This window comes from Daucus carota, chromosome 6 (genome assembly GCF_001625215.2).
Source record: "Daucus carota subsp. sativus chromosome 6, DH1 v3.0, whole genome shotgun sequence".
NCBI classification, from domain to species: domain Eukaryota; kingdom Viridiplantae; phylum Streptophyta; class Magnoliopsida; order Apiales; family Apiaceae; genus Daucus; species Daucus carota.
The window spans coordinates 16544631-16569387 of NC_030386.2; the positions used below are offsets into that span (position 1 = coordinate 16544631).

General features: G+C 33.6%; 2 protein-coding genes and 1 long non-coding RNA gene across 12 annotated transcripts; 2 read left to right on the forward strand and 1 right to left on the reverse strand.

Moving 5' to 3' along the window:
• Window positions 1-1509: 1509 nt before the first annotated feature.
• LOC108224907 (uncharacterized) lies at window positions 1510-9268 on the forward strand. Its single transcript, XM_017399666.2, has 12 exons — window positions 1510-1711; window positions 1770-1910; window positions 2194-2253; window positions 2737-2866; window positions 3614-3837; window positions 3932-4024; window positions 4106-4177; window positions 7002-7034; window positions 7450-7590; window positions 7687-7743; window positions 8769-8864; window positions 8972-9268. Exons 1-12 carry the CDS (start codon window positions 1625-1627, stop codon window positions 9011-9013), a joined length of 1176 nt encoding a protein of 391 aa, XP_017255155.1. The 5' UTR covers window positions 1510-1624; the 3' UTR covers window positions 9014-9268.
• A 2051-nt stretch (window positions 9269-11319) lies between these two features.
• LOC108224711 (uncharacterized) lies at window positions 11320-17427 on the reverse strand. Of its 9 annotated transcripts, none has more exons than XR_010284740.1 (5): window positions 16576-17427; window positions 14064-15552; window positions 13376-13759; window positions 13086-13152; window positions 11320-12540 (listed from the first exon to the last, which is right to left on the reverse strand). It is a non-coding gene; the product is annotated as an uncharacterized LOC108224711 (long non-coding RNA). The 9 variants fall into 9 exon arrangements; XR_010284737.1 differs by having other exon boundaries at window positions 13376-13935; XR_010284742.1 differs by having other exon boundaries at window positions 14060-15552.
• Window positions 17428-19153: 1726 nt separating this feature from the next.
• LOC108224248 (mitogen-activated protein kinase homolog NTF3) lies at window positions 19154-21847 on the forward strand. 2 transcript variants are annotated; one of them, XM_017398766.2, is made up of 3 exons: window positions 19154-19562; window positions 19837-20261; window positions 20842-21847. In XM_017398766.2, exons 2-3 carry the CDS (start codon window positions 19839-19841, stop codon window positions 21535-21537), a joined length of 1119 nt encoding a protein of 372 aa, XP_017254255.1. In that variant the 5' UTR covers window positions 19154-19562; window positions 19837-19838; the 3' UTR covers window positions 21538-21847. The 2 variants fall into 2 exon arrangements, with proteins under 2 accessions (XP_017254255.1, XP_063935991.1); XM_064079921.1 differs by lacking the exon at window positions 19154-19562 and having other exon boundaries at window positions 19818-20261.
• The last annotated feature ends 2910 nt before the right edge of the window (window positions 21848-24757 follow it).

Genomic DNA, 24757 nt, shown 5'->3' on the forward strand with positions numbered 1-24757 from the left:
GCCGGCTACAATGAATGTCAATCAATTGTGATATGCAAGTCTCTACTCTGCTAAAAACAATCCTTCTATTGAATATAATGTTCTCTCCCAAGATACAAAATAATACCTATAATTTAACCTTGAAGTCACTCCCATGATCAATCAAAACCAAATTATAAGCTATCACGAACCAAGGATTTTCTATTTCACAACTCAGCTAATAATCTCCCGATTAACTAATTGAGTTATGTCTGTCATATCATGTACAAGAAATATAAATCATCTCCCGATTCATTATAAATCCTACATATACAATTACAGGTTCGCGACTCCTATAACTGTGTTATGCGCTCAATAACAGATTAGCATACATAGAGAAATCACAATATTAGATCAAAACATACATATTAAGCCAACAAATACTCCCCAATCCTCGGATTAGAGGATTAGTTACTCATAACAATTAAATAAAACACGAATATATATATATATATATATATATATATATATATATATATTACTGAAATCATGTCACAAGAGTACAAGAGTGAAGAAAATACAACTTGACGAAATCTCTCGAACTTGGACTGAATCCCTTCAATCTTTGCTCAAGTTATCTCCCAAAGCTTTCTCTACCTCTCTCTCTCAACACACACAATATTCGATATATCTCCCCAATAATACAAAACCCTAATAATAATAATAATGTTTTAATGGTTTCCTTGAAAAACAAATCAAATTTCCTAAAACAAGTTGGATTCTTAAAAGAAATTCGTAGACTGACTTTCAGGCCTGATTCTGGGCTGATCCATTTATCTTTAGAGAGCTGGACCACTTTAAACTTGTAGAAAATTCAGATATCTTCGCGTGGGCTGTTGAATCGTTCAATTCTGATGCTTAGAACTCAAGTTATGGTCCAAACAAAATTTGCTGCGGTAGTTCATAAAGTCTTAATTTTCACCTGATTAAGCCAAATCAAGCTTGATTTAATCCAACTTTAGGAATATTTATTTTCCTGCCATTAAACACTTAAAATCAATGAGCAATAATCCGATTATTTACAAAATACTACAATTATGGGAATAAAATCACATAAATGCATATATAAATATATGATTTATAAGTTTCAGTCAACCGCCAGTATGTTACTACTATTTTTAACGTTTAATGATCCACTTGAGACCATGAGTGATGAAGTTGATCATTTGTAATTTGATAATTAACCCTTCTAAAAATATACTCCCTCCGTCCCAGTGAGTTATATACACTGGAATTGGACACGGAGACCAAGAAAATGTGTAAGAAATAAGTAAAGTTAAATGAAAAGTGAGTAAAGTGGTGGGACCCATATATTTTTTAATAATAGATTTGAGATAGTGGAGGAGGTAGTGGGTGTAATAGTGTTTTTATTATTATAAAATGGAGATAGTAGGAGAATGTAGTGGGTGTAGTAGTGTTTTATATCATAAAAAGTTGCTATTTTGGGAATGTATAGAATTGATGGCACATTCCAAAAAGGAAACCGTATAGACAGAGGGACTAATACAGAACAGATTGAGAACGGCGGTCTCTGTCAGTCTATGCAACAAGCAGGAGCTTCTGTTGAAATAAAACGAAAAGCCCTAACTAGAGTAAACACACCAGAATGGAGGGTTTAGAGTTAGTTAGAAAAAGCACCACTCTTCTTCTCCTGGATGTTCCACAATTTACTCTAATTGGCATAGATACTCAGGTAAATCACAATTCATTCTCTCCAATGGCTTCTCCCTATTTATTCGCTTTCTCCGCAGGTGTTTTCAGCTGGTCCGTGTTTTAAGGGCATCAAGATGATTCCTCCTGGTCCGCACTTGTTCTATTATGCTCCGTCTGCCAGAGACGGAGCTCAGTTTTCACCGATTGTAGCCTTCTTCTTTGATGCACCCCCCTCAAAGGTTTCAATACTATAGCCATATAGTCATTTCCGTAACTGTTTACTTAACATGGTATCAGGATAGGTCTCGAGGGGTCTCGGGACCCCCTATATTTTAAATTATTAAATACTGCATAATGTTGGGCCCGTGAGGTACTTACATATAATGGTGGGCCCAAAATGGGAGGAGATCCCCTCCCAGTGATTTAAAAACTGACTGGACATTGTTACCCAATTTTCACCTTACTATTTTATAAGTGTTTGTAGAGAACTCACTTGTTCTGTGACTCATGGTGATGTGACAGGTGATCGTGCGTAGATGGAATGCAGAAGAGGAGTGTTTCATCAAGCTGTCGGAAGAAGAGGTCTGCAAATTATCTAATAGTGCAGGCTGGTTTCTTGTTATTGTTCAGGCTTATGTGCATCGGTCTTCTATGCAAATTAAACCAAATACTTGTACTGCATTAAAATATTGCAGATTAATTTGTATTAGCTAGCTAAAAAATGCCTCCACCCCACTATTATATTTGCTTTAGAATTATAATTTTAACTTAGCCAATCTAGTTTTTACTATTTTCGTAAGTGGAAACATTGCCTGGTTGTTTATTAGCAGTTGTATAAAGTTTTTAGTTGCATTTCTGTATATTTAGCTTGTAAACATCACTTGAATTATTTGTGCACTATCATGCTTTAGTACGTAACTTTCTTACAAATTATTGTAACCCTAAATTGCGGATGGTTAGTACACTCTTGTTGAGACCTTAATCTACATCTTGCAAATTGATTTGTATTGTATGTTCTTGTTACCACAGGCTAATTAATTGGCAATTTTTTTTTTTTTTGTGAAGGAAGAGAGATATGCTCAAGCAGTGAGAAGTCTGGAGTTTGATAGGGAACTTGGACCTTATGCATTGGACCAGTTTAAAGAATGGAAGGTGTTGTCGAACTACATCACACAGAGTACGATCGAACGAATCCGTGAGTATACCTGACCACACTTGCTACATTCTAAAACTAATACGCTTTAATTATCATGCATTTTTTTAGATGTCTTCTTCTTATGCTCAGGCGTAGCGTTTCACATCCAATTTTTCTTTAATACGACGGAATAGGCTTACAAATAGCATGCGATCACGCCATCTACTCTCTTTATTTACTTGCTCTGTGATAGATGCTCTTATATTATGAAATCTGGGTATTGGTACTTTTTTTTTTTTTTTTTGTTGTGGAAACTTATCCTTGCAAATGAGTTTTCTTATATTACTGCAACCTAATTACATAATATTAAATATATAAGTAATTATGTTACAGTTTATCTCCTTTAGTTGTGAAGTTATTTGGTCACTTGGTCAGTATATTATATCGTGAATATTTGGATATATACAGAAATTAAGCAAAGATATAGTATGTTGTGTCATTGTACAACACATAACCATTATTAGAGTTTATTATATGAATGTTTTTCTCTTGTATGAATAGAGAGCAAGATTTATATAATATCACTACATCAGGTTCCTTCTACCTTAGTAGAAGGCCAAAAATGGTGACGAAATATGCTACAACCATGTAGAACTACTTGTAATAAAATAAATTGATTTATCTAAATTTAATGATTTTGTATGGCTTCCTTAGAATCTGTATCGTTTCCCACTGAAAAATATTTGTGTTCCTTTATTACAAGAGGATATAATGAAAAAGAATTCCCATCACATCTCATTTTCGCAGAACCTATAGGAGGGGAAATCTCAATTGCCTCTGAACCTGAAATGTTTGGGAACAGTCCAAAAACAACAAAGGAGAAAGCTCTTGATGAACAGTTATGTAGCAGTAAGTTCTCAAGATCCTCTGATAAACAGCATAAAGTACATTGTTACTACACATCAGTTCCACGAATTATTAAGCACAAGGGGATGTGCGCAAATGATCTGACCTCATTGAACCTTGACAAGGTATGCTTAATTTCAAGATTCTACTTGATAACGAGAATGGATACATATCAGATTTTTTTGCTAGTCTTGATTTACTATATCACCCTTTGTGTAGACCCAATTGTTAGAAGAGATATTGACAAAAGAGTTTGGAGGTGCTGAAGACTTGCTTCTGGGAGAGTTGCAATTTGCATTTATTGCATTTTTGGTACGGACAAGTCAACTTATTTTAACATTCACAACTTGCAATCTAAAATACTGGGATACTAATCAAACTTGTAAATCACAGATGGGGCAATCACTTGAATCCTTTCTACAGTGGAAAGCCTTACTTACACTTTTCTTTGGCTGTACTGAAGCAGTAAGTATTGATATCTTTTAAGCTTTTATATTTATCTGGGTATCTCTGATTTTCTTCTGCTGTTGTGTGTGCCTTCATGCTTTCAAATTTGTGTATTTATTTTGACAGGTATATGACTATTTTTAGCCAATAAATACATTTTTTTGTTAAGTAATCTAATAACCCAAGTACCCAACAAAACAGTACACCAAGAACTAGGGCAAACCCCAGTTTCAACAGGTGATCAGAGCCACTACAACTACAATTAACTTACCTGTAAGCCGCAAGGGAGAAACAAGCAGATAATGAAGGAGAATAGTACAACATGCTACTTAATGTGAAGTCAACAGCAGCTTTTTAGTTTTTAAAGATTTTCCATCCTGGATACCTTCTCTCGAAATTGTTGCTTGATAATTTGCATCAACTTCTTAGGCCTTCAAGCCACCAGATTTTATATTTTTTGCATAAATTGAGGCAGGAAGTTATCTGTTATCTAAATATATCACAAGTGAAGGTGTCTTTTAGGTTACACATTGGAGACCCCACCCTGTCAGAATTTGATGGGTAGAAATTTACTATTTTTCTAGGTACTGCAGTTTACCAACTATCCTAAAAACCTTTTCTATATTGAATTTTATGATGATTTAATTTACAGTTCTTTGTGTCACTCTTTCAGAATCTGCATAAAATTTGGGTTCTGGCAATTCTGATCTTTTACCATAACATTAGAGTTTCTGAAGCCAATCAATTACCAAAGCTTTATGAAATCAGGTCCCCACTGAAATTTTAAAATTATAAAATTTCAATAGCACCTGATTTTTCCTATTGTCCTGGGTGTTACTAGTTCTTTTGTGGTGAACGTGAACTATAAACACTTGATGAGCTTCTGTTGTCAAAAAAACAAGAGAAAGATAAGGTTTTATTTTAGGGCTTTACATATCCTCCCACTGACACACCTCAACCTGTTAGTTCTTTGATACTTTTGGTGAATTTTATATTACATTTCTGTCTGTTCAGCATATGTTATGGTAGTTGACATATAAATATTATTGTTCTCTTCCTTGTAGCGTAAAACTACATTGTTTTACCTCTGTCCAGTACTTTTTTATTTAAGCCTTTCCACATAAATAATTTGTTCTTGAGTATTCTTATTAGTTTATCATCTAATTACGCATATCATCCACACACTTATCTTCAATTCCTGCTATGTAAAGTATCTTTTCTATTTCAGTCTCACTATTAAGTATTTGATTTTATTAAACCATGCTGAGTGAAGAACAATTTAATTTTAGTCGGTGATACGCAAGGAAGTATCATGGCAGGCCACTTGTATACTAAGTATGGTTCTGTCTAGGCTTGCTGAACTCTAGCGTTTATACACCCTGATTTTTTTTTTTATTTGTCAGGACACCCTGAATCTTTTTGTATTCCTATTCAATGAGATTGGTGCTTGGTGATATTAAATTGCCTCATGCTTGAAAATAAAGGAATATTTCTTGGTATCTTATCTTGATAGAGTCACCATTTGTTATATATTTTAGGTGAATTTGAGGTTTGACCAGTGTTGTTGAAGGTGTGAGGCTTCATTTGAAACCAACATTAAAATAAAAAGAGTTGGTTGCAATTTGGTGGCCATAGTTTGCAGTGCAAACTTTGCACTGAGTTTCAAAATAGTGACTATAGTTTCAAATTTACAGATCGGGGAACAAAGTTTTTGCTGAGTTTCAAAATGGTGGCTCCAGTTTATAATTTACAAATCGGTGATTATACCGAATTTTAAAAATATAATTGCGTCTTAATAATTTAATAAATATAAAAACTAAATAATATAACAATATTATAAGAATATAGACCAAGTTGATAAATTGAAAAAAAGATAATGTTGATGTCAAGTACATAAATAAATATCTATCTACATGCAAAAAGATTATTCAATCTAAACAATTCTCCTTGCAAAACTTGTTCCGGTAAAGTTTGAACCATCTTATTAAATTGACTTTGAAATATTTGATTAAAATATGTGAACTAATTATGAATAGTTAAAATATTTGTATAATGAGAGTTGAGACGTTACATAAAAATATATGTGTTTTTAACAGAGAGATGGTGTTTTACAATACATGACCTCGAATGCAACTCATGGAGGTTTTTTTTTTAACTCCAATAGAGGAAAAAGAACATCGAGAATTTGAGGAAAGATTCAACTAATTGACGGAGCTTTTGAATTGTTTAACATCATTATTTGGTGCTTTGTTTTTTTATTTTTCTATTATGTTAGATATGCAATATGCTCAATTGTGTTTGATGCCCGTCATACTTCTCTTGTTAAATTCGTGAATATCTTCTGTTATTATGTAAGATAAATCACGCGATTAATGGCGAAATTGAGTCTTACTTAGAAATTGAATCTTGGACTTTTTAAGAAGATTCGCCATAAACTAGAGTGTACTAAAGACATGAAGATAAAAAGATATACATGTACGGTCTAGTATATATATAAGATAGATTGAAATATGTATTGTAGACAAAATGAAGACACCTGTAAAAGAAGATGTGTGCAGAATAGAGAAGATCTTTAATTACCCCCCGGCCCGCCCCGACCAGAATGATTAATATAAATGTGTTTGAGCTTTAATTTAATAAAATTTTCAGTGTTGAAAGGGATCCAAAAGCAGCAATGGTTACTCGTATTTATTTGCTGGGCTTTAATAAGGATTTCTTTTTTTGTCTGCGCCTGTTTGATGTTGCTGGACTTCCTGCAACTTTTCTTTCTTATTTTATCATTTTCTCTAGTGTAGTGATATTTCAAGCATGTTATAATCTTTTATTCATCATCTTCTTGCAGCCTTTCCACACACGAAGTAAACTATTTACCAAGGTAATTTCTTAAATTCTTAATAACTGTCGCTAAAAATGGTGATGTTAATGGTTTTTGGGTTTTTATGGATCTTTGCACTAAAGATCCATAGTTAAGCAAGATATTCAATTGCTTTGTCATCATAATGAATCATGTCAGACAAATAGTTTATGTACTTGTTCCCTCTGTTCCTTTTTTTTTTTTTTGGGGGGGGGGGGGGGGGGGGCGCGTTAACTTTTCCAACTTAGCATGTTTTTCTCACCCCTATATTCCTTAGAGGTGACAGCTCTATCTTATATCATTTAATGTTAGCTCCACCCTCCTAGTAATGAGTAATGTTACCGGGTTGTCTTCCACTTCGAATATTCTATTTGTCTTTTCCCAGCATAATTTTTGTTCTATTGTGCTAAATTATAATTTGTTATACTCTTTGCAGTTTATCAAAGTCTTGTACTATCAGCTCAAGTTTGGACTCCAAGAAAATAGAAAAGATAGTGACGTTGAACGGAAGAGCACATCGGTACTGCTTGATGAATCTTGGTTATCTGCTGATAGTTTTATGCACCACCTCTGTAAGGTATTTATGGCACTGGACTAATGTTCTGGAGCTATTTCTTATTTATATCACAGATTGCACCATTAAGAAACTGTAATTACGAATCTTATGTTGCAGGATTTCTTTCAGTTAATTCTCGAAGCACCCGTAGTAGATGGAGATCTTCTTTCTTGGGTGTGTATTTTAGACCTTTGCTTGACTTTTGTTTCATGTAGTCTGAAACTTCTCTTCTAGCAGAAACTTCAGAGCAATTAAATGTTCTTAATAAATTTATATCCTTTGTGTGTGTGTGTGTGTGTAGAGAGTAAAGTTCTATGAAGACCGCTTTATTATCGGAGACCTTGGAGTCTATGCATGTTCATCAACCAAAACATTACAAAATAATTACAAAATTTATTATTTTTTACAAAGCATGTTATATAAATTGCGCCAATTTTACTGAATATCTAAAAAAAAATATATGTCTTGCAAGCTAGACATGTTTTGCAGAACCTATGTTTTACAATGTCCTGCTTGCAAAATATATATGATTTTTCAAGATTTTTAATTAAATAAGGATTTTCATAGAATATGATTGCAAAATAAAAGTTTTGCAATGTCTTAATTGCAGAACATGCATGATCTCATCAAAAGCGGTCTCTATAGAACTTTTCTCTTTATCTCTATATATAAACACATCTTATCTCTCATATCTTTTATTCAAAATATATGTGTTATGTAAATTAAAACCCGAAAATGAGAAAAAAAACATGCATTTACAACAAAATTCATGAAAAACTATTTAGAGAACACGTGCATGTTATGTTCAGAACATAGTAGTTTTATAAAATTCATGACATTATTCATTAAGTTTAGATGTGTTATGTAAACAAAAAGGTAACTTTGAGATTATTTTGTGTAATTGAAGCAAAAAATAGTGAAAAAAATATTTACAGAACATTTAAATGTGAGGTACGGAACATACTAGTTCCCCGGGGAACTACTTCTCATTTGAGCCTCATGCTATATCTAGACACACACACACACACACATTGGTCTAGTACGACACGGAGCATAGTTCTGTATTCAAACTGTGAATTTACCTTGAATAGCTAGTTGTCCAACTCTATTTCAAAAATGTTATTTGTAAAAAAATTTCAAGCAGATTAGCTGCTAGTTCCAGCCAAGGGTTGTCTAATATTCTTCTGTTGTTTTACTAGACAAGGAAGGTGAAGGAGCTTCTTGAGACAACTCTTGGATGGAGTTTTCGGCAATTGGATTCTGTCGATGCAATTTACTCTGAAGAAAATGATGAGGTTGGTATCTTTATATCTAAAGTGAGAAGAAGTAAATAATTGGTATATGATTTTAAAATTTCATGCTTCTCTGCATTTTGGCCTTCTCATGGCCTGATTTCATGCAGTTTGCTCCGGTGGTTGAGATGTTGGATGATCACCTTCAGTAACAGAAACTTAAGTGAAGCCAACCATTGCTGGATTAGTATAGCGTGTGAAGGTATCTTTTTTAAAAAAATTGTGCAGAGCAGTTGTTTTAGACATAAAACAGAGACGATATAGACAATTCCGCTTTTTTTTTCTCCATGTGAATACATATACAATATCTTTATTATATGTACATTAAATGTGCTGTACTTGATTTGAAATATGTGTGATGTACTTGGAAGGAAGTAGACAATTGATGACTATATCCTTGGTTTGTATTGGCATGGCATTCTGTATCTAGGATAGAAGTAGGTATCCCCAGAATTCTACCCTCGTTTAGATTGACATGTCTACCTTTATATCTAGACCATTTGTGTAGCCAAATAGCTAAGTTATGACAGAATTGCTTTATTCTTATATAGTTATATGCTTATATGTGGATCCTAATTTTCACTGTTTTAAATTAGATAGCTCAAGCGTTTACACATGGGGGCCGTTTGGCTAAACTTAAAATAAGTTACTTGTTGGTTAGAGTAGAGAGATGGATTATAAATGATGAGTTGAAGATGATTTATAAGTTATTAGAGTGTGTATATCATCGTCCATTTTTTGTTGAAAGAAGTCCGGACTTCTCATAGCCGCCAAATATGCACATGGTGTGCTCATGTATTCTTTAGGAATTTTTTTTAAAGAAGATATGCAGCAAATAATTCCTTTGTAGTTGACCATGTCATGATCCTCAAAAAGAGCTGCCAACTGGGTGGAGATGATGCTGGACGACTCATTGTTATGATTCTCGGTTATATGTTTATGTTTTACTAGCATTAGTGCCCGTGCAAGGCACGGGCCTCGTATGAAACTCATATTATTTTTATAGTACACAAAAAACAGAAAAAAATCTTGCAAATTAATCAAATTGAAGCAAAAGAATATACTCCCACCTTCCTTTTTCACTTGTCCACTATTCACGTTCAATAATCAAATTAATCAAAGATCACATATTATGGACAATTTTTTCATTATTTTAAAAAGCTGACAAATATTTCTTTAAATAAACTGTATATGTTTTATATGATATAAATCTTAAATATTTTTTCAGTTATATAATATATATAAATCAGTCAAATTTTGGTCAATTTGATTGTTTAAAATAAAAATTGGACAACTAAGAAAGGACGGGGGAGTATTATATTTGAAAGTAACGGTTTTGCACGTGGATTTGATTCGTATAGGCTATCCCGGGCCAAATGGAGGGCATCCACATCGACCGCCCAAGGCACAAAAAATTTAGGGGCCAAAAATTATATAACTTAGATATCATTACTAGTATTAGTATACATCGGTGAAATAACTTAAACTTTCTATTAATTTTCTAATTGTTTTAACCTCCGTATATGTTGTGTCTATCCTACCTTCTCTATCTAAACTAATAATATTATCAATTGATCTCACAACTGCTGCACATACATTCACGCGTAAATATCATCAAGCATCTATTTAGTCTTTTGTTTCGTCCTTCCAATATACACACTAAATCGACGAAGTTGTTTTTCGTAGTTTTTATTTTTTTATTAATTGAATTATTGTTAAAACTTGAGGTTTTTTTTAATAATTTTCTTATCAAAGTCGAATAAAATTTGAGTTTGCATTACTACAAGTAATATATTATGAAATTTACGCAAGTAGACAAAATTGGGACCCATTTTCACTTTTCATTTTTAGCACCTCAAAAAGTATAGAACATCCCGACGTATAGCTAGTCCAAAGTCGATTAGATATAAATCCATATAGTTAAAGTATGAAAGTAAAATAATTTATTTAATTATATAAAAATATATAATTAAAACTAAGATTCAATTTCTGAGAAATTATAATAAAGGTAATACAAGTACTTTTTCTCTATAAATTTAAAATAATATACTGAAATATATTTATAATAGATTTAAGTGATTATATTTCAATATATAAACAAAGGAAAATTTAAAAATTAGTATAAATTATGTTATCTCTGATATGTCCTTATTGATGATGCATGCATTGGATTTCCGTACAAATGTGACAACCATGTGCTATGAGCCTATAAGCCCATTTGGATCATAATGAATAATGATTTATGATTCAATGTTGTTGTTTAAAGTAATAATCGAAAATTTAAAATTTAAAATTCTCATGTATTTAGAAATTGTGTGTTATGATTTCAATTAAGTAATAATAATAATTTGAAAGGTGATGATTTTAACTTTTATCATATAAAATATCAATGTGAATTTTATGTTTAGTGAGCGTTTAATAGCAACGACTTTTAACACTTGGCCATAATGCTTTTTACTTGAAGGATAATGGAACATATAATTTCTCGATGATGCACCATACAAAGTCAAGAAAGCATCGACCATGATAAAAACCGAATGAAATTGATGTCCTGCTCCCAAACTTGTACCAACGCTGAAGTCGGGGACTAAACTACAACTTATTGGCTTAGAAGATACCGGGTCTGCTCTCCATAATACGGAATAAGTTTTGTATTCATAGCATCATTTGTATGAATATTTAATTTTTTAGTATCGATAAATTATAAAAAGAAAATACATATACTATCTTTAAACATGATTTGATATTGCAAGGGCTTGACCGCAAAGTAAATTTGACACTGCATGTCGGAAAAATGGCACCACCTGGAAGTAGGTGGCTCGTGGCTTGCCTCTTCATGCTGGAAATTTGGTAACATGTGACCAAATAAAATTTGGGGAATGTTATCAGAAGTCTGAACTGTTAACATAATAAGCACAATAATCATATCTATTACGGTGCATATCAAGTTACGAATCACCAGGTTCAACAAATAAAGGAAGAAAGCTGATTCAAGTGATATATACAATAGGCGAGTTTCTCTGGCGCTTAGTGTACTGAAGGATAGCATCCTTAACTTGTCACCAAAAAAATGAAAAATTAAGTCGGTACAAAAGAGTCGTCAAAGATAATTTGTGCCAGAAAAACTAAATCCCAGCAGACCGTAGAAAGAGAACTAAGAACCTAAAAAAAAATTAAGTACCCGAGCCATCTGCCTATCATATATAAATAGGCCAGACCCATGCCCCTGGTTGCTAATAGATAACGTTGTTGTAGATCAATTCTAGTTCTGAAGCGCACCAAGATATGCAACATTGTTCAAAACATAGTCTACTATGCTAATGTGCAGCAACCACTAAATTTGTTTCACAAAAGAGTCAAGTACTGGATACTGATTACTGATTATTAGCACTTGACTGCTACATGATTCCTAAACATTTTTGGGGAAGGGCAGTGGAGATCACTTTTAAATCACAATACACATAATGGACTTTGAATTGTTCATCTCCAGATCTATTAAAGCAATCATGAAACTGAAAAAAAATTCTAACCTGAAATAACCTGTCGATTTCGTATACCAGTGCGAGTAGAGATCCATTTATCATTAGTTTCTACAAGTTTTGCAAGGTCATCGCTGGACCCCTTTAAGCTTGGTACTGCAGAACCACAACCAACAAGTTTGCAGCCTCAACTGGCAAATCTGTAAACATTAGTAGTTAAAATCAGCATGGGAGAAAGGAATTTTCATGCACTTTTCTTTCGTTCACCAATTTCATGCTAAACGTGAAATCAAAAAAATATATTTCACACTGACTACGACAAATGGTAAATTTCAAACGATTTGCCTAAAGGATGATGAAAACTTAGAAGGAACATTTTTGCTACAGTAAAAAGAGTGTCCTATAGTTGGAAGAGTGAAGTAAAACAATCATCCTTACAGCATGAATGTAATACAATTAATAATGTCTTGAATGTATATTAAATGGACCTATCGCAAGTCGAAAAATATAATTAACATGAATCTCCTAGAGCAGGCAAACAAAATCACCTCATTGCAATTGCTTCAATTATGCTACAGAAAATATTTACACATTCAGGATCTTAAATCATTTTTAAATTTCTTGCTTACACCACATGACATGTTTGCATATTAAAAATCTATTCACTCCTTTACCAGTTTGTCCATAACTTCTGAAACCAGTCAAAAAGAAAGAAAATGGTTAAATGTGTCAAGGATAAATTTACAGGGTAGGTGGCTGTTTCTTTCAACTTTAAATACTAACTGGAACCTCCATGTACCTTCAATCAACACCTGCAATCAAGGAAGGTAAGCATCATACTCAAATTAAGAATGTAATTGTACAACTCACTCATTTGTAAAGGCAAAAATAGTTCTAGAAGGCTGATAGTGGCTGAGACGGATAGCCATGGAGCTAGTTCTGGTCAACACAACTAAGGTCTTCAAGGTGTTAGACCTCATTGTGGCAGACCAAATGGCTAGTGAAAGGTATAAATTTACAAGTTCAGAGTCTTACATTTTTTGAGTTGTCGACTTTGGAAAGATAGATCCGGGACCCGTAGATAGAAATTACATATGATTACCACTATCTGCTAATCATCTGGGTGAACAGAATGTAACTCTTGTCTTACAGACTCGGTGCATGTATAATGTTCCGCTGAAAGCTGAATAGCAAGAAATTCCCCTGTTGCCTTGACAAGTCTGCCTAACACAGCACATGAATCACCAAGATTTGCAATATAGAGATTTCCATTGCATATCACTCCAACCAAGCAACAGGACCCGACTGCGGCAAGTTGTGGTTGTATTGGCTCACGAACAATAGATGTAAAACTATCTTCTGTTGCATAGAATGCTTTTCTTACCCCCTCTAACATGGATTGATGCTCAGATGCAAATTCTGCCAAACATAGACAGATACCTAACCTCAAACCCTCAGAAAAGTAAGAGAGACTAAAAGCATACACATCAATGATTCCTCAATTGTTTACAAGTTCATTTTATTTGGTTCCCCATACATGAATGGAACCATCCTCGGTTTTTTTAAGGAACACGTCAATTTTAATAGGGTTTCGCCTAAAACAAAAACATGTACGGAACAAGTCAGCTACAACTGTGTCATCATGACGGTATCTTATTTCTTGTAAGAAACTAACAAATCCAATACAATGACTTAAAACTCTATTTGAAGAAAAGATACCTACTCTTTAGAAGCTGAAAGAGTTGAACACTGATAAACGCAATGTCTCACGGCCACATGTCCATCATAAACTCCTACAGAAGTACAATACGGGCCTGACTCATTCAAGCTCAGACAGCCTGATTCAAGCTGACTCTGATCCTCCAGTAAATTATTGGCTTGAACTACAGCCATCGAAATGTCCCCATTAAAGTGTTTCCCAGAACCCTTGTATCACAGAAAGGTCTGTAAATGAATCAAGGGTCTTCAGTTGTAATCAGTGTTTAAAATATATCTTTGATTGTTGTTTAATGTTTTTTCGTACTTCTTGTGCTGAAGAAAATATTTTGTAACAAGGGGAAAGAAGGAAGGATTGTTTTGACATTGTTTTTCTACGTCCCTTGCTTATAATTCAAGATTAGAGTATCTCCAATGCTAAGATTTGATATATGTTCAAACATGAGTATTTTTTTAATTTTTTTTGACAATATAGGCTAATATGCCTTACAAATAAGTTTCTAAACTAATACTTCTCGGAATGAGCCAGAGTCAAACCCGAACCCAGGTTTCGCAGAAGAATAGAGGATAAACCCACCACTTGGTTATCCAATCGTGCTCTCCAACAGGAGTATTTAACACAAAAAGACTTGGCACAAAAAATTACTTACTCAATCACCACAAGGCAAAAACAAAGGAACGACATGCAGCTAGCTAAGGCTTGTAAACAAAAAGAATTAATAACACTATTACATATATTTCAATCACACAATATGAGTATCTGGGGTGGTGACACTCAGGTTTGTATATTGGGGAAAACACAACAACTTCTGCTTGAATATTTACCCATTTATGGTGAAAGTTTTTCAGATAATGGAACAGCAGACAAAGATGGCATTATGTACTATGCAGAATTGCATATATATATTTTATATACAGTACTTTCTTTGATAGTTAGTCCGCATTACGAGCAGTTACCTTCAGAAGTTAAAAAAAAGACCCTAAGATAAATTAAAATTTGATAAATAGAACACATCATATATATGGGACCACTAAAAATCTGTCTCATGCATAATTTCTTTTTCACTTGGCATCTCTGACACAATGATTTCTGGTAAAAGCTAAGGACCTGAAAACATACTCAAGTACTAAAGGAGTACCTGCCATCAGAACCATCAGCCAAATAAGCCTCGTAACTCTCCATTGATCACGCAAGAACAATATATTGAACATTTGAGATTCTTCTAAACCTCCACCTCTTCAGAACCAAATTTGAAACAACTTCAGAACTGATATCCCTTGTCGCACGCGCAACTTCATCCTCCTTTTAAGCATATATGAGATTAATTTCTGATTCTGAATAGTCAACATAAAGACGTTGGATGCTTGCTTCGAGCAAGTAAGCTTAAGTTGAGTTCCACACATCGAGATTTCTTACTCATGTAATTATTATTTACATGATAAGGTGCCCTTTGAATTATGATATCTGCCCCAACTTTGAGGTGATTTAGATGAAACTACACGAGAAGAAAAAACTAAATCATTTCAGGATACAAAAAGTGACAACAAAACCTTCGGCCAATATATAAATACATTATATTGAGTACTGTGTTGCCAGTAGAGTACATACATGATAAAAATCCAAGAATTATGCAACTGATTCCAAAACATATATGATGGACGAATTCTTTAGAATCCAAATTACTTGTATTTGAATTTTTTTTTTGAAAAATATAAAGAGCTCAAGTAAGTGAATGACACACCTCAACACATTTCTTGACTTTTAGATACTTGATAGTATTTGTTTCTAACATTTTACACTTGTAATCACAGTCACACCGATATATGGCATGTGCCATCAGCCATGCTATGATCTTGGCAGTAGATGGCAAACTCAAATTTTAGTTGGGTGAAAAAAGTATATAGAAAGCATGCATTTGGCTAGGATTAAGTTGGCAGTGTACATTTCTTGTGACAGAATATTTAATTACCATCAGATTTGTAGTCATGGGCCATTATTTTGAAATATTGTGCCAAATGTACAACAGCCATATGCAGCTACAGCTAGATAGCTAATTTAGAGCATGATCAGGCTCTAATTGCAGTTGGCTGGAAAAACAGTTGTATTTATGTAGAGTTGGTTAAAGTGAACGGTTAGTTAAATTGACTTACTTAAACACCCAATTTAGCAATGATCAAGCGGCTCAGATCTAAACCCTTTGCTATCTTACATTCTTTAGAACAATCTAAGATCCAAATGAATGCCTATATTCATAAACAAATACATATCTAATGCATTTCTGAACCTTCCAAACGGTCAACCGTTTAATTGAACACCAGCAGAATGCTTAAAATGTATACAAAGTTAGGAACTTACATTACTTATTACCTATTACCATTGCATGATCACTTGTGTTACCAATAAATCACTTCATTCTATATCATTATACAAATTTTCCGCTACTTCATATTCAATTACAACAAAATCATGATTCGTGGTAATAATAATAAGTAAACAAAATAGCGAATGCATATCATACCAGAATATAAAGAAACGAAGCAACGATGATCGTCGATAATGCTAAATACGAATCAGCGATAAACGCTCCGAGCAACAGCGTGAACATAGCAGCTCCAGACCAGGCGTTCACATTAGCTGTGGCGGCACCAGAGTTGGGAAAATCCCATATTCCTTCAACTTCAGCATTACAGTCTATGTGTTCGACAGAAGTCCTGGATGAAGAAAATGAGGAAAAAGTGCAGAATCTGCGTGGTTTGGTAAGGGATCTTGAGAAAATGTTTGGTGGGGTTGATTGAAGGAGAGTGATGGAGGAGAGGACGAGATGGCAACGGTGGTGGTGGGTCGGAAAACAGAAACGGCAAGACACATGGGGTAAGTAGTAGAATGATAGGTGCATACAAGGCTGTTATGCATATAGGGGTGGCAATATCAGACACGACCCGAAACCCGACACGAACCCGACCCAACCCGAAACCCGATTTACTGAGACAGAAACCCGAAAGTGACCCGAAAATCACCCGATTGACCCGAAATGGACCCGAAATGACCCGAAATTAGAATTTCATTTCTAATAACTTCAATTTTCAGTTTTATTCAATTTTGAGTGATTTTAGCTTGACCCGAAATCGACCCGATTGCTGACACGAACACGACCCGTTACCCGAAATTGCCACCCCTATATGCATATATCACTAATATGCTAAGAGACCGCTATAGGTGAGGGTTTTCGTGGTGATATAATCATTTCTATATTATGCTAGTTCGTTGACATGAACGGGGACCGGGGAGAAGCTGCAAGTGTCTGTCTGTGAAGATGAAGATGTAGAGATGTCTGGGTTTCTCTATGTGTTAGCAGGTTTGGAAGTAGGCTTGGAGTGCCCGAACCGAGGAATTAATTTGCTCAGGAAAACTACTTGTTCTCGTATACCAGATGGGTAACGGTCCACAGCAGCCGGCTGCTGTGAACGCGTTAAACAACAACCAGTTTTTCGACCGTTGGATGCATATCCAGCGATCAGGATCATACTACAATTTTAATATGTCCAGCGCTTTTTTAGCGCTGGACGGGGATCCAGCGGAATTCCCGTCCAGCGCTAAAATTTTAATATAATCCTGGCCGCTGGATATGCATCCAACGGCCTAGGATGTGGCTGTTGGTTAACCAGTCCCTGACATATGGCTGCCGGGGACCTGGTCCCATAACGGATATAGTAGATTATTGCCTGACGATTTGGAAAAACTGTTTGATCGATGGCAAAATAGCTGGCTACGGAATGGTTTATTTTTCTTAATTTTGCCCCTTCAGTCTAATATAATTCTGAGGCGAAAATGATTTTAAGCATTCTAATAATATTGAAAATAGATCTAATAAGCACTTATATTTGGTTAAAATTTAGAAGATATAAATTAACAATAATATCAGTATAATATATTTATTAAAATAAATATAATTGAAAACACCGTGAAGAATATGAGTTATAAATAAATATATGCCAGTTATTATTGGAACAAATGTATATTAACATTGCAATTCGAAAGAGGCATGCTTTTACGGTAATATTTTAAAGAGAGGAGAATTTAAAGGTCACAAAAGAAAAACTTTCTGTTGGGACATTTTCAGAAACTTTTCTACTAGAGCTAGAGCATCTTTCAGAATTTTATTGTACAGAAGTTAATATCAGGTGAAAATAAGGAAATATATTCAAATAATTTAATGAATTTGGATCATTTATTTTTTTAGCAAAAAGAGTAATCGATTAATCTCTACCATTAAAATTATATAAAAGAATAATGTGATTATAAAGTCAATACTCTGCAACTTAAATTTGTATTAAAAAATTCTAATATTATATTTTAATATAATATTCATACTAATACGGTTGGATCATGAAAAATATTTCTTAAACAAAATTATAGACAACACTAATTCAGAAATATTCAATTAGAACATTTAGAATCTCTAACCCTTTTATAAAAATATAAAAGTTTTTTAAAATAGTTATCCAAGCCTGTTAATGATCGGATATTTCTATTTTGTGCTTGCCTCAACGAGAATCTCTTTGAGAGTGACATGAAGTACAAAAAAACAAAGAACAACAACCTTGTAACCCAAGCCCGACGAGCCCATTGAACACAAAAAGCAAGAGAGCGCAGTACAAGTCATTATTGGGCTTCCTGGGTTCAAAGGTTAGAATCGCCATTTCAATTTAAGAATATCCTCTATTATATACTGTATCAGGATAGAGCAGACTTTTTCATCTCTAATTTATAAACATAACCCTGATTTCTAAATCGTTCAATATTCGTCAAAAAAATCAGATAATTTGAAGACAGTTATGATACTATAAAATGTCAATAATATTATAGTTTTAATATCTTAAATATTTATATATATATATATATATATTTTTTTTTTCTTTATATTAAAAAGATGTATATATTTATCCAATTTATAAGATATTTTCCTCGTTAATAGTCCAGCTGATCCACCCTCCAGAATAGTCTTAAGATCGAAACCGAACACGAACCGCAATAATATGACTTATAAGCATCTCATCTGTGACGTAAATAATATAAAAAAAATAAGCCAAAGGGGTTTGTTTCTGATCTAAAGACGAGATAAGGAATCCCCACTCCCCTTAGATCTCTCTCTGTCCCTTTGCCCTTGTGTTCTGTCTTTATTGTCATATATGATAAATTTCATCACATATCCTCAATATCTAAATACACTTCCTTTATTATTAATTATTATTTTTATTTGTACAACCTTGTTAATTCCGATTCATCAATGATTCTTCTACTTAATTTCACCTCTCGGAACAGTGATCCTTATTTCTTGGAAACCAATTGACTTCTCAGTTCCCATATTTCAACGCTTTTAAGCTGTCTAGACTCTGGACTTACATGTTTATTTAACAACTTTTTTTTATATAAGCAGCCTGTTGAGTATGATCAAGCTGTGATCTTTATATCCCAAGGAGCAGCAGTTCACAAGATTTTCTTTTGGTAAGAACTTCAGTTTTGGTATTTCAATTCTGGGTTTTGTAATTTTGTTGAATTTTTGTTTTTTGGTTTTAGCTTGATTTTGTTTGTGTAAATGTTAGGAATTGAATTGGGGTTTTAAGTTTGTTGTAGTTCTTTAAAAGTTACAATTAAAGATGCAAACTTTATGCGTAAATTTATAGTTCCTTGAAAGGGTTGATTTTTAAGTTTCAGAATTTTGTGGGGTTTGGTTAATTTTAGTGATTATGATGTGCTTAGTGGTGAGAATTTGTTGCAGAGATGGCAACTCCTGTGGAGCCTCCAAATGGGGTTAGAACCTTAGGGAAACATTATTATAGTATGTGGCAGACTTTGTTTGAGATCGATACTAAATATGTTCCGGTTAAGCCTATTGGACGTGGGGCGTATGGCATTGTTTGTTCTTCGATTAATAGAGAAACTAATGAGAAGGTAGCAATTAAGAAGATTCATAATGCATTTGATAATCGGATTGATGCTTTGAGGACGTTACGAGAACTGAAGCTGCTTCGGCATCTTAGACATGATAATGTGATTGGCTTGAAGGATGTTATGATGCCTGTTCAGAGAAGAAGTTTTAAGGATGTTTACTTGGTTTATGAACTTATGGACACCGATTTGCATCAGATTGTCAAGTCTTCTCAAGCACTTACAAATGATCATTGCCAATACTTCCTCTTTCAGGTAACTTGAGCAAATATGTACAGTAAGATTTTATATGCTAATTGTTCACTTTCTTAATTATGCCTTGTTCTACAGTGTGTGTGAGATCTTATCCAAACATCCAAGTTAGTTCTCTGAAGTAGGACTGATAAACTTGAAGTACATTACAATTTTCAATTGAATAGATCGTGCAACGAGTTAATATCTTGGTAGAATATTTACATAATGATGTATTTGAACTCCTATATAGGCCTAATTACGAAACTTGAAAATGGAATGACACCAATTTTACTTGGCTACTCCTGTTTTCGAATAATTGACATTCGACTTTTTGACACAATTTTAAGAGCATTGACCGCATATATAAAATTATTATTTTTAAAATTTTCTTTTTCAGAATAAAAATATTAAACTTATAGTACTTTTTTAACAAAAAAGAAATTTTGAAATATAATAATTTTCACTTAATTACTTAAAAATGTGTGTCAGAAAGTCAAATATCAATTACTTAAAAGCAGAGGGAGCTATTAAATTACAGTAAGAAGTTGTTGGTATACATGACTGGTGACTAATACCTCCTTAATTTGCAATCATTATGCAGCTGCTTCGAGGACTCAAGTATTTACACTCAGCAAATATTCTTCACCGTGATCTAAAGCCTGGTAACCTACTTATCAATGCAAACTGTGACCTCAAAATCTGTGACTTTGGTCTTGCTCGCACGAGTAGTGGTAAGGACCAATTCATGACCGAGTATGTGGTCACTCGTTGGTACAGAGCCCCTGAGCTACTTCTTTGTTGTGACAATTATGGGACATCCATCGATGTGTGGTCTGTTGGCTGTATTTTTGCTGAGCTTCTTGGGCGGAAACCAATATTCCCTGGAACAGAGTGCCTTAACCAGCTTAAACTCATAATCAATATTCTGGGCAGCCAGAGAGAAGAAGATATTCAATTCATTGATAATCCAAAGGCGAGAAAGTTTATCAAATCACTTCCATATTCTCTTGGCACACCATTTTCTCGCCTTTACCCTAATGCCCATCCTATGGCAATAGATCTGCTGCAGAAGATGCTTGTCTTTGACCCTTCGAAGAGAATTAGTGTTACTGAAGCACTCCAGCATCCTTACATGTCTCCTCTATATGATCCCAACTCTGATCCTCCAGCACAAGTCCCAATCAATCTTGATATAGATGAGGATTTAGGAGAAGATATGATACGGGAAATGATGTGGTTCGAAATGCTTCAGTACCATCCTCAAACTGCTGAAGCTATTAGCGGGGTAACCTCATGATCTTCATTGGAAAAGTCTAAACACTTTAGTTATGTTTAAACTATTTTGCATATTTGCTTCTATTATCGTCTTAAATCATGAAAATAATGCAGTAGCAGTTTGTGTTGCTATAGCATAGCAATTACTAAACGCTTGTTTCGAGCTTCAAACTCTTCAGGCCAGGTGCATTTGCAATTTGTACATAAGTGTGTGATAATTCTAAACCCTTTTTGTTCATTGTACATTCTATGGATATGTAATACATATATATGAGACTATCTCCCCATCTTTTGTAAGAAAGCAGCAGCACAAGTTTATGTTTTTTTTGTTATGTTTCACCCAGAGACCCAAATGTATATATTCGTGTTTTGCTGTACCATGTCCTCTAGTCATTTTTGTCATCATTTCTGTGCAAATATATTTGTTTGTTTCTATAATTTTTCGTCTTCGATGGTGTGTAAGTTAATTGTAATAAGCATGATGCTTGGTGCAAAGTAATTTTTTGTCTATGAACTGAAGATTTCCCATAGCTGAGGAGATGCTACTATTATTGTACATGCAATCTGAAACACAGAAAGATAGATTTAGTTTTTTTTTTTTTCTTTTTTTGGGGTGGGGGTGTTTAATTTTTGGAAAGAAGGCCCTCGATATCATAAATTGGAGTTAAAATGTCCTAAATATCATATTCCGAAAAAGAAGCTGAGAATACCCTTTCAAGACGTTGAATTATGTAGCATTAGGTTATAAGGATAAAACGCTGCATGATGGAGCTTGTGAGAGGGATGTTACATGAGCTTGGGCTTAAAATGTTAGATAAAGTAACATTATGACCTAACGTTATGTGAGTTAGATTTTTTTAGGGGTTTTGTGTGTTCACCTTATGGGTTTGGGCTAAAATAAGGAATAAACGCGACATCAATTATGAATGTTACATAATATAACATTATAAAACGAGATTTGAGGCCATAGTTTTCGAATATGATATTTGAGACATTATTACCCGAAATTGTGATACTGAGAGCTAGTATCCTAATTTTTGTCATTTGATATTTTTTTTCCAATTTTCCTGCTTCTCTACTCAACTAGTGGATGGCGCATTCTCATCGGGGCATATCTAAAACACATATACTCCTCAGTCCTTATTAAACACATTCCCTCCTCAATCATGGAATCCTTAACATTCATTCATCAGATCAAGATAACCTTTAACATTACATTAGATAAAGTCGGTTGTAAGAACTCCTAATAGTGATATTATATTTATACACATTACATTAGATAAAGTCGGTTGTAAGAACTCCTAATAGTGATATTATATATATGTATAAGGTATTACTTTAATACAAACCAAATAGCGTAAAAATCTAAAAACCACTGAGTACACTCCCAATTTGGTCATGAGCACTCCATAATTGCTAACTGCACACTACTTCATTTTTTATTTTCTGGAGGACCCACGGCTGACGTGGCAGCAGGTCTAGTGTTGATGTGACATGTCTGCTGACGTGGCTGGTGCCACGCCAGCACTTGCTGACGTGGCAGTGACGTCATGCTGAAATGGCAGTCTGGGTGGACCCTGATGCTGATGTGGCGGGTGACGTGACATCTGGATGGGGTCTTATTGCTAACGTGGCATTTGGGTAGAAAGTGTAAATTTTGGAAAGTTGATAACAAAACTCGGGGGTGCATATTGTAAGTTTTAAAATGTATGAAGAGATATTTGATCATTTTAAAATTAGTTTTTAGACTAAAAATGATTTGTATTTGAGCATCTCTATATATATTATTAGCTGATTTTATTATTGGATTTTTCTTACCGGAATAGTAAGTAAAGTTGTATGACCAAATGTTAATTTCTTCAACTCAGATTCTAATTCTTCCGCCGTCAGTATACAAAACAAAAGATACAATGACACATTAACAAATAACAAAGAAATGCCTAAAGAAAAGGGTATGTAGTCTGTCTATCCTTTGTACAGAGACTCGGAGCCTTTTGAAATGTGTGCCGCTTGTTTATGAATTATTATGAACCTCGTGTATTTATTAAAAACAATGTGGATATTTTTTAATACTTCCCTCCATCATTTATAATACTAGAAACTCGCCAAGTAATCAGACTGTCCCATTTTAACTTATATTTGATTTTTTTAACATGTATATTGAGCTGTAAAAAAATAATATCTACACTCAACAAAAAACTTAATTCTTACATCAAATAAAAGTTTAGATTCCAAATTTTTATTAGATATAAATTTTATAAATAATAATTATGTTTAGATGTGATTTTTTTAACACCTTAGAATACGTATAAAAAAAATCAAAGACAATTAAAATGGGACGGAGGGAGTATAAGATTATGTTTACTAATTCATATATCATCGCATAAATATGTCTGTTTCAAAATAATCACACACAAATAATATTTTTAATATCAATTTTTTTATAGTGTGGAAACACAATAAGTACAAAATATGATAAATTTATCTTATTTTGATTGGCTTACACTCTTTAATAATGATGATTCCATACATTTCCAACAATCACATTAATCAAAAATATCTAAATTCATAAATTTAAGTGCTTAACACGTGTTCAGGTGCACACACAATACACTAGATAAACCGTTCTAATATAATATAAGCTTGAAAACTAGAATAACTTTTGCTTATTTAAATAATGTGAAAATCAAAAATTTGACTTTATATAAAGAATGAGAAGATAAAATATCAGTGTACAAAACCCGTTAATGATTCGCAGATCTTCTTTTTATAAAGCGTGGAATCTGAGGGTTACATATTTCTCGCAGTAAATCTGGATCAGAAAAAGTCGAATAAGAAAGTGTAATCGTGTGTCCGTATATAAGCACATGTGCTTGTCAGATGTTGTTATTCCTCTTACGGTACAAATATACAACTCCGGTTAAGATCCAAAAATCTAAATTTGAGTCAATTTTATCTTAAATCATTTTATCTCTTTATTAAAAAAGTGATCTAAACTTGAGTGAATAATATCGGTACAAATTCAAATCATTCTAATATTACATTATTTATCATTCTAATATTACATTATTATTATTTTTTATTATATTATAATCTTATTTATGTCATTGGCGAGTTAAGAGACTTTGACAATCTGTTGAGCCTACAACCTACGCACGTCATTGATAAGATCACTCTTACACCTAAATTTCAACATGAATTTGATTGATAGGCTAGGCCAGTTTGAAGATGAAGAAGATATT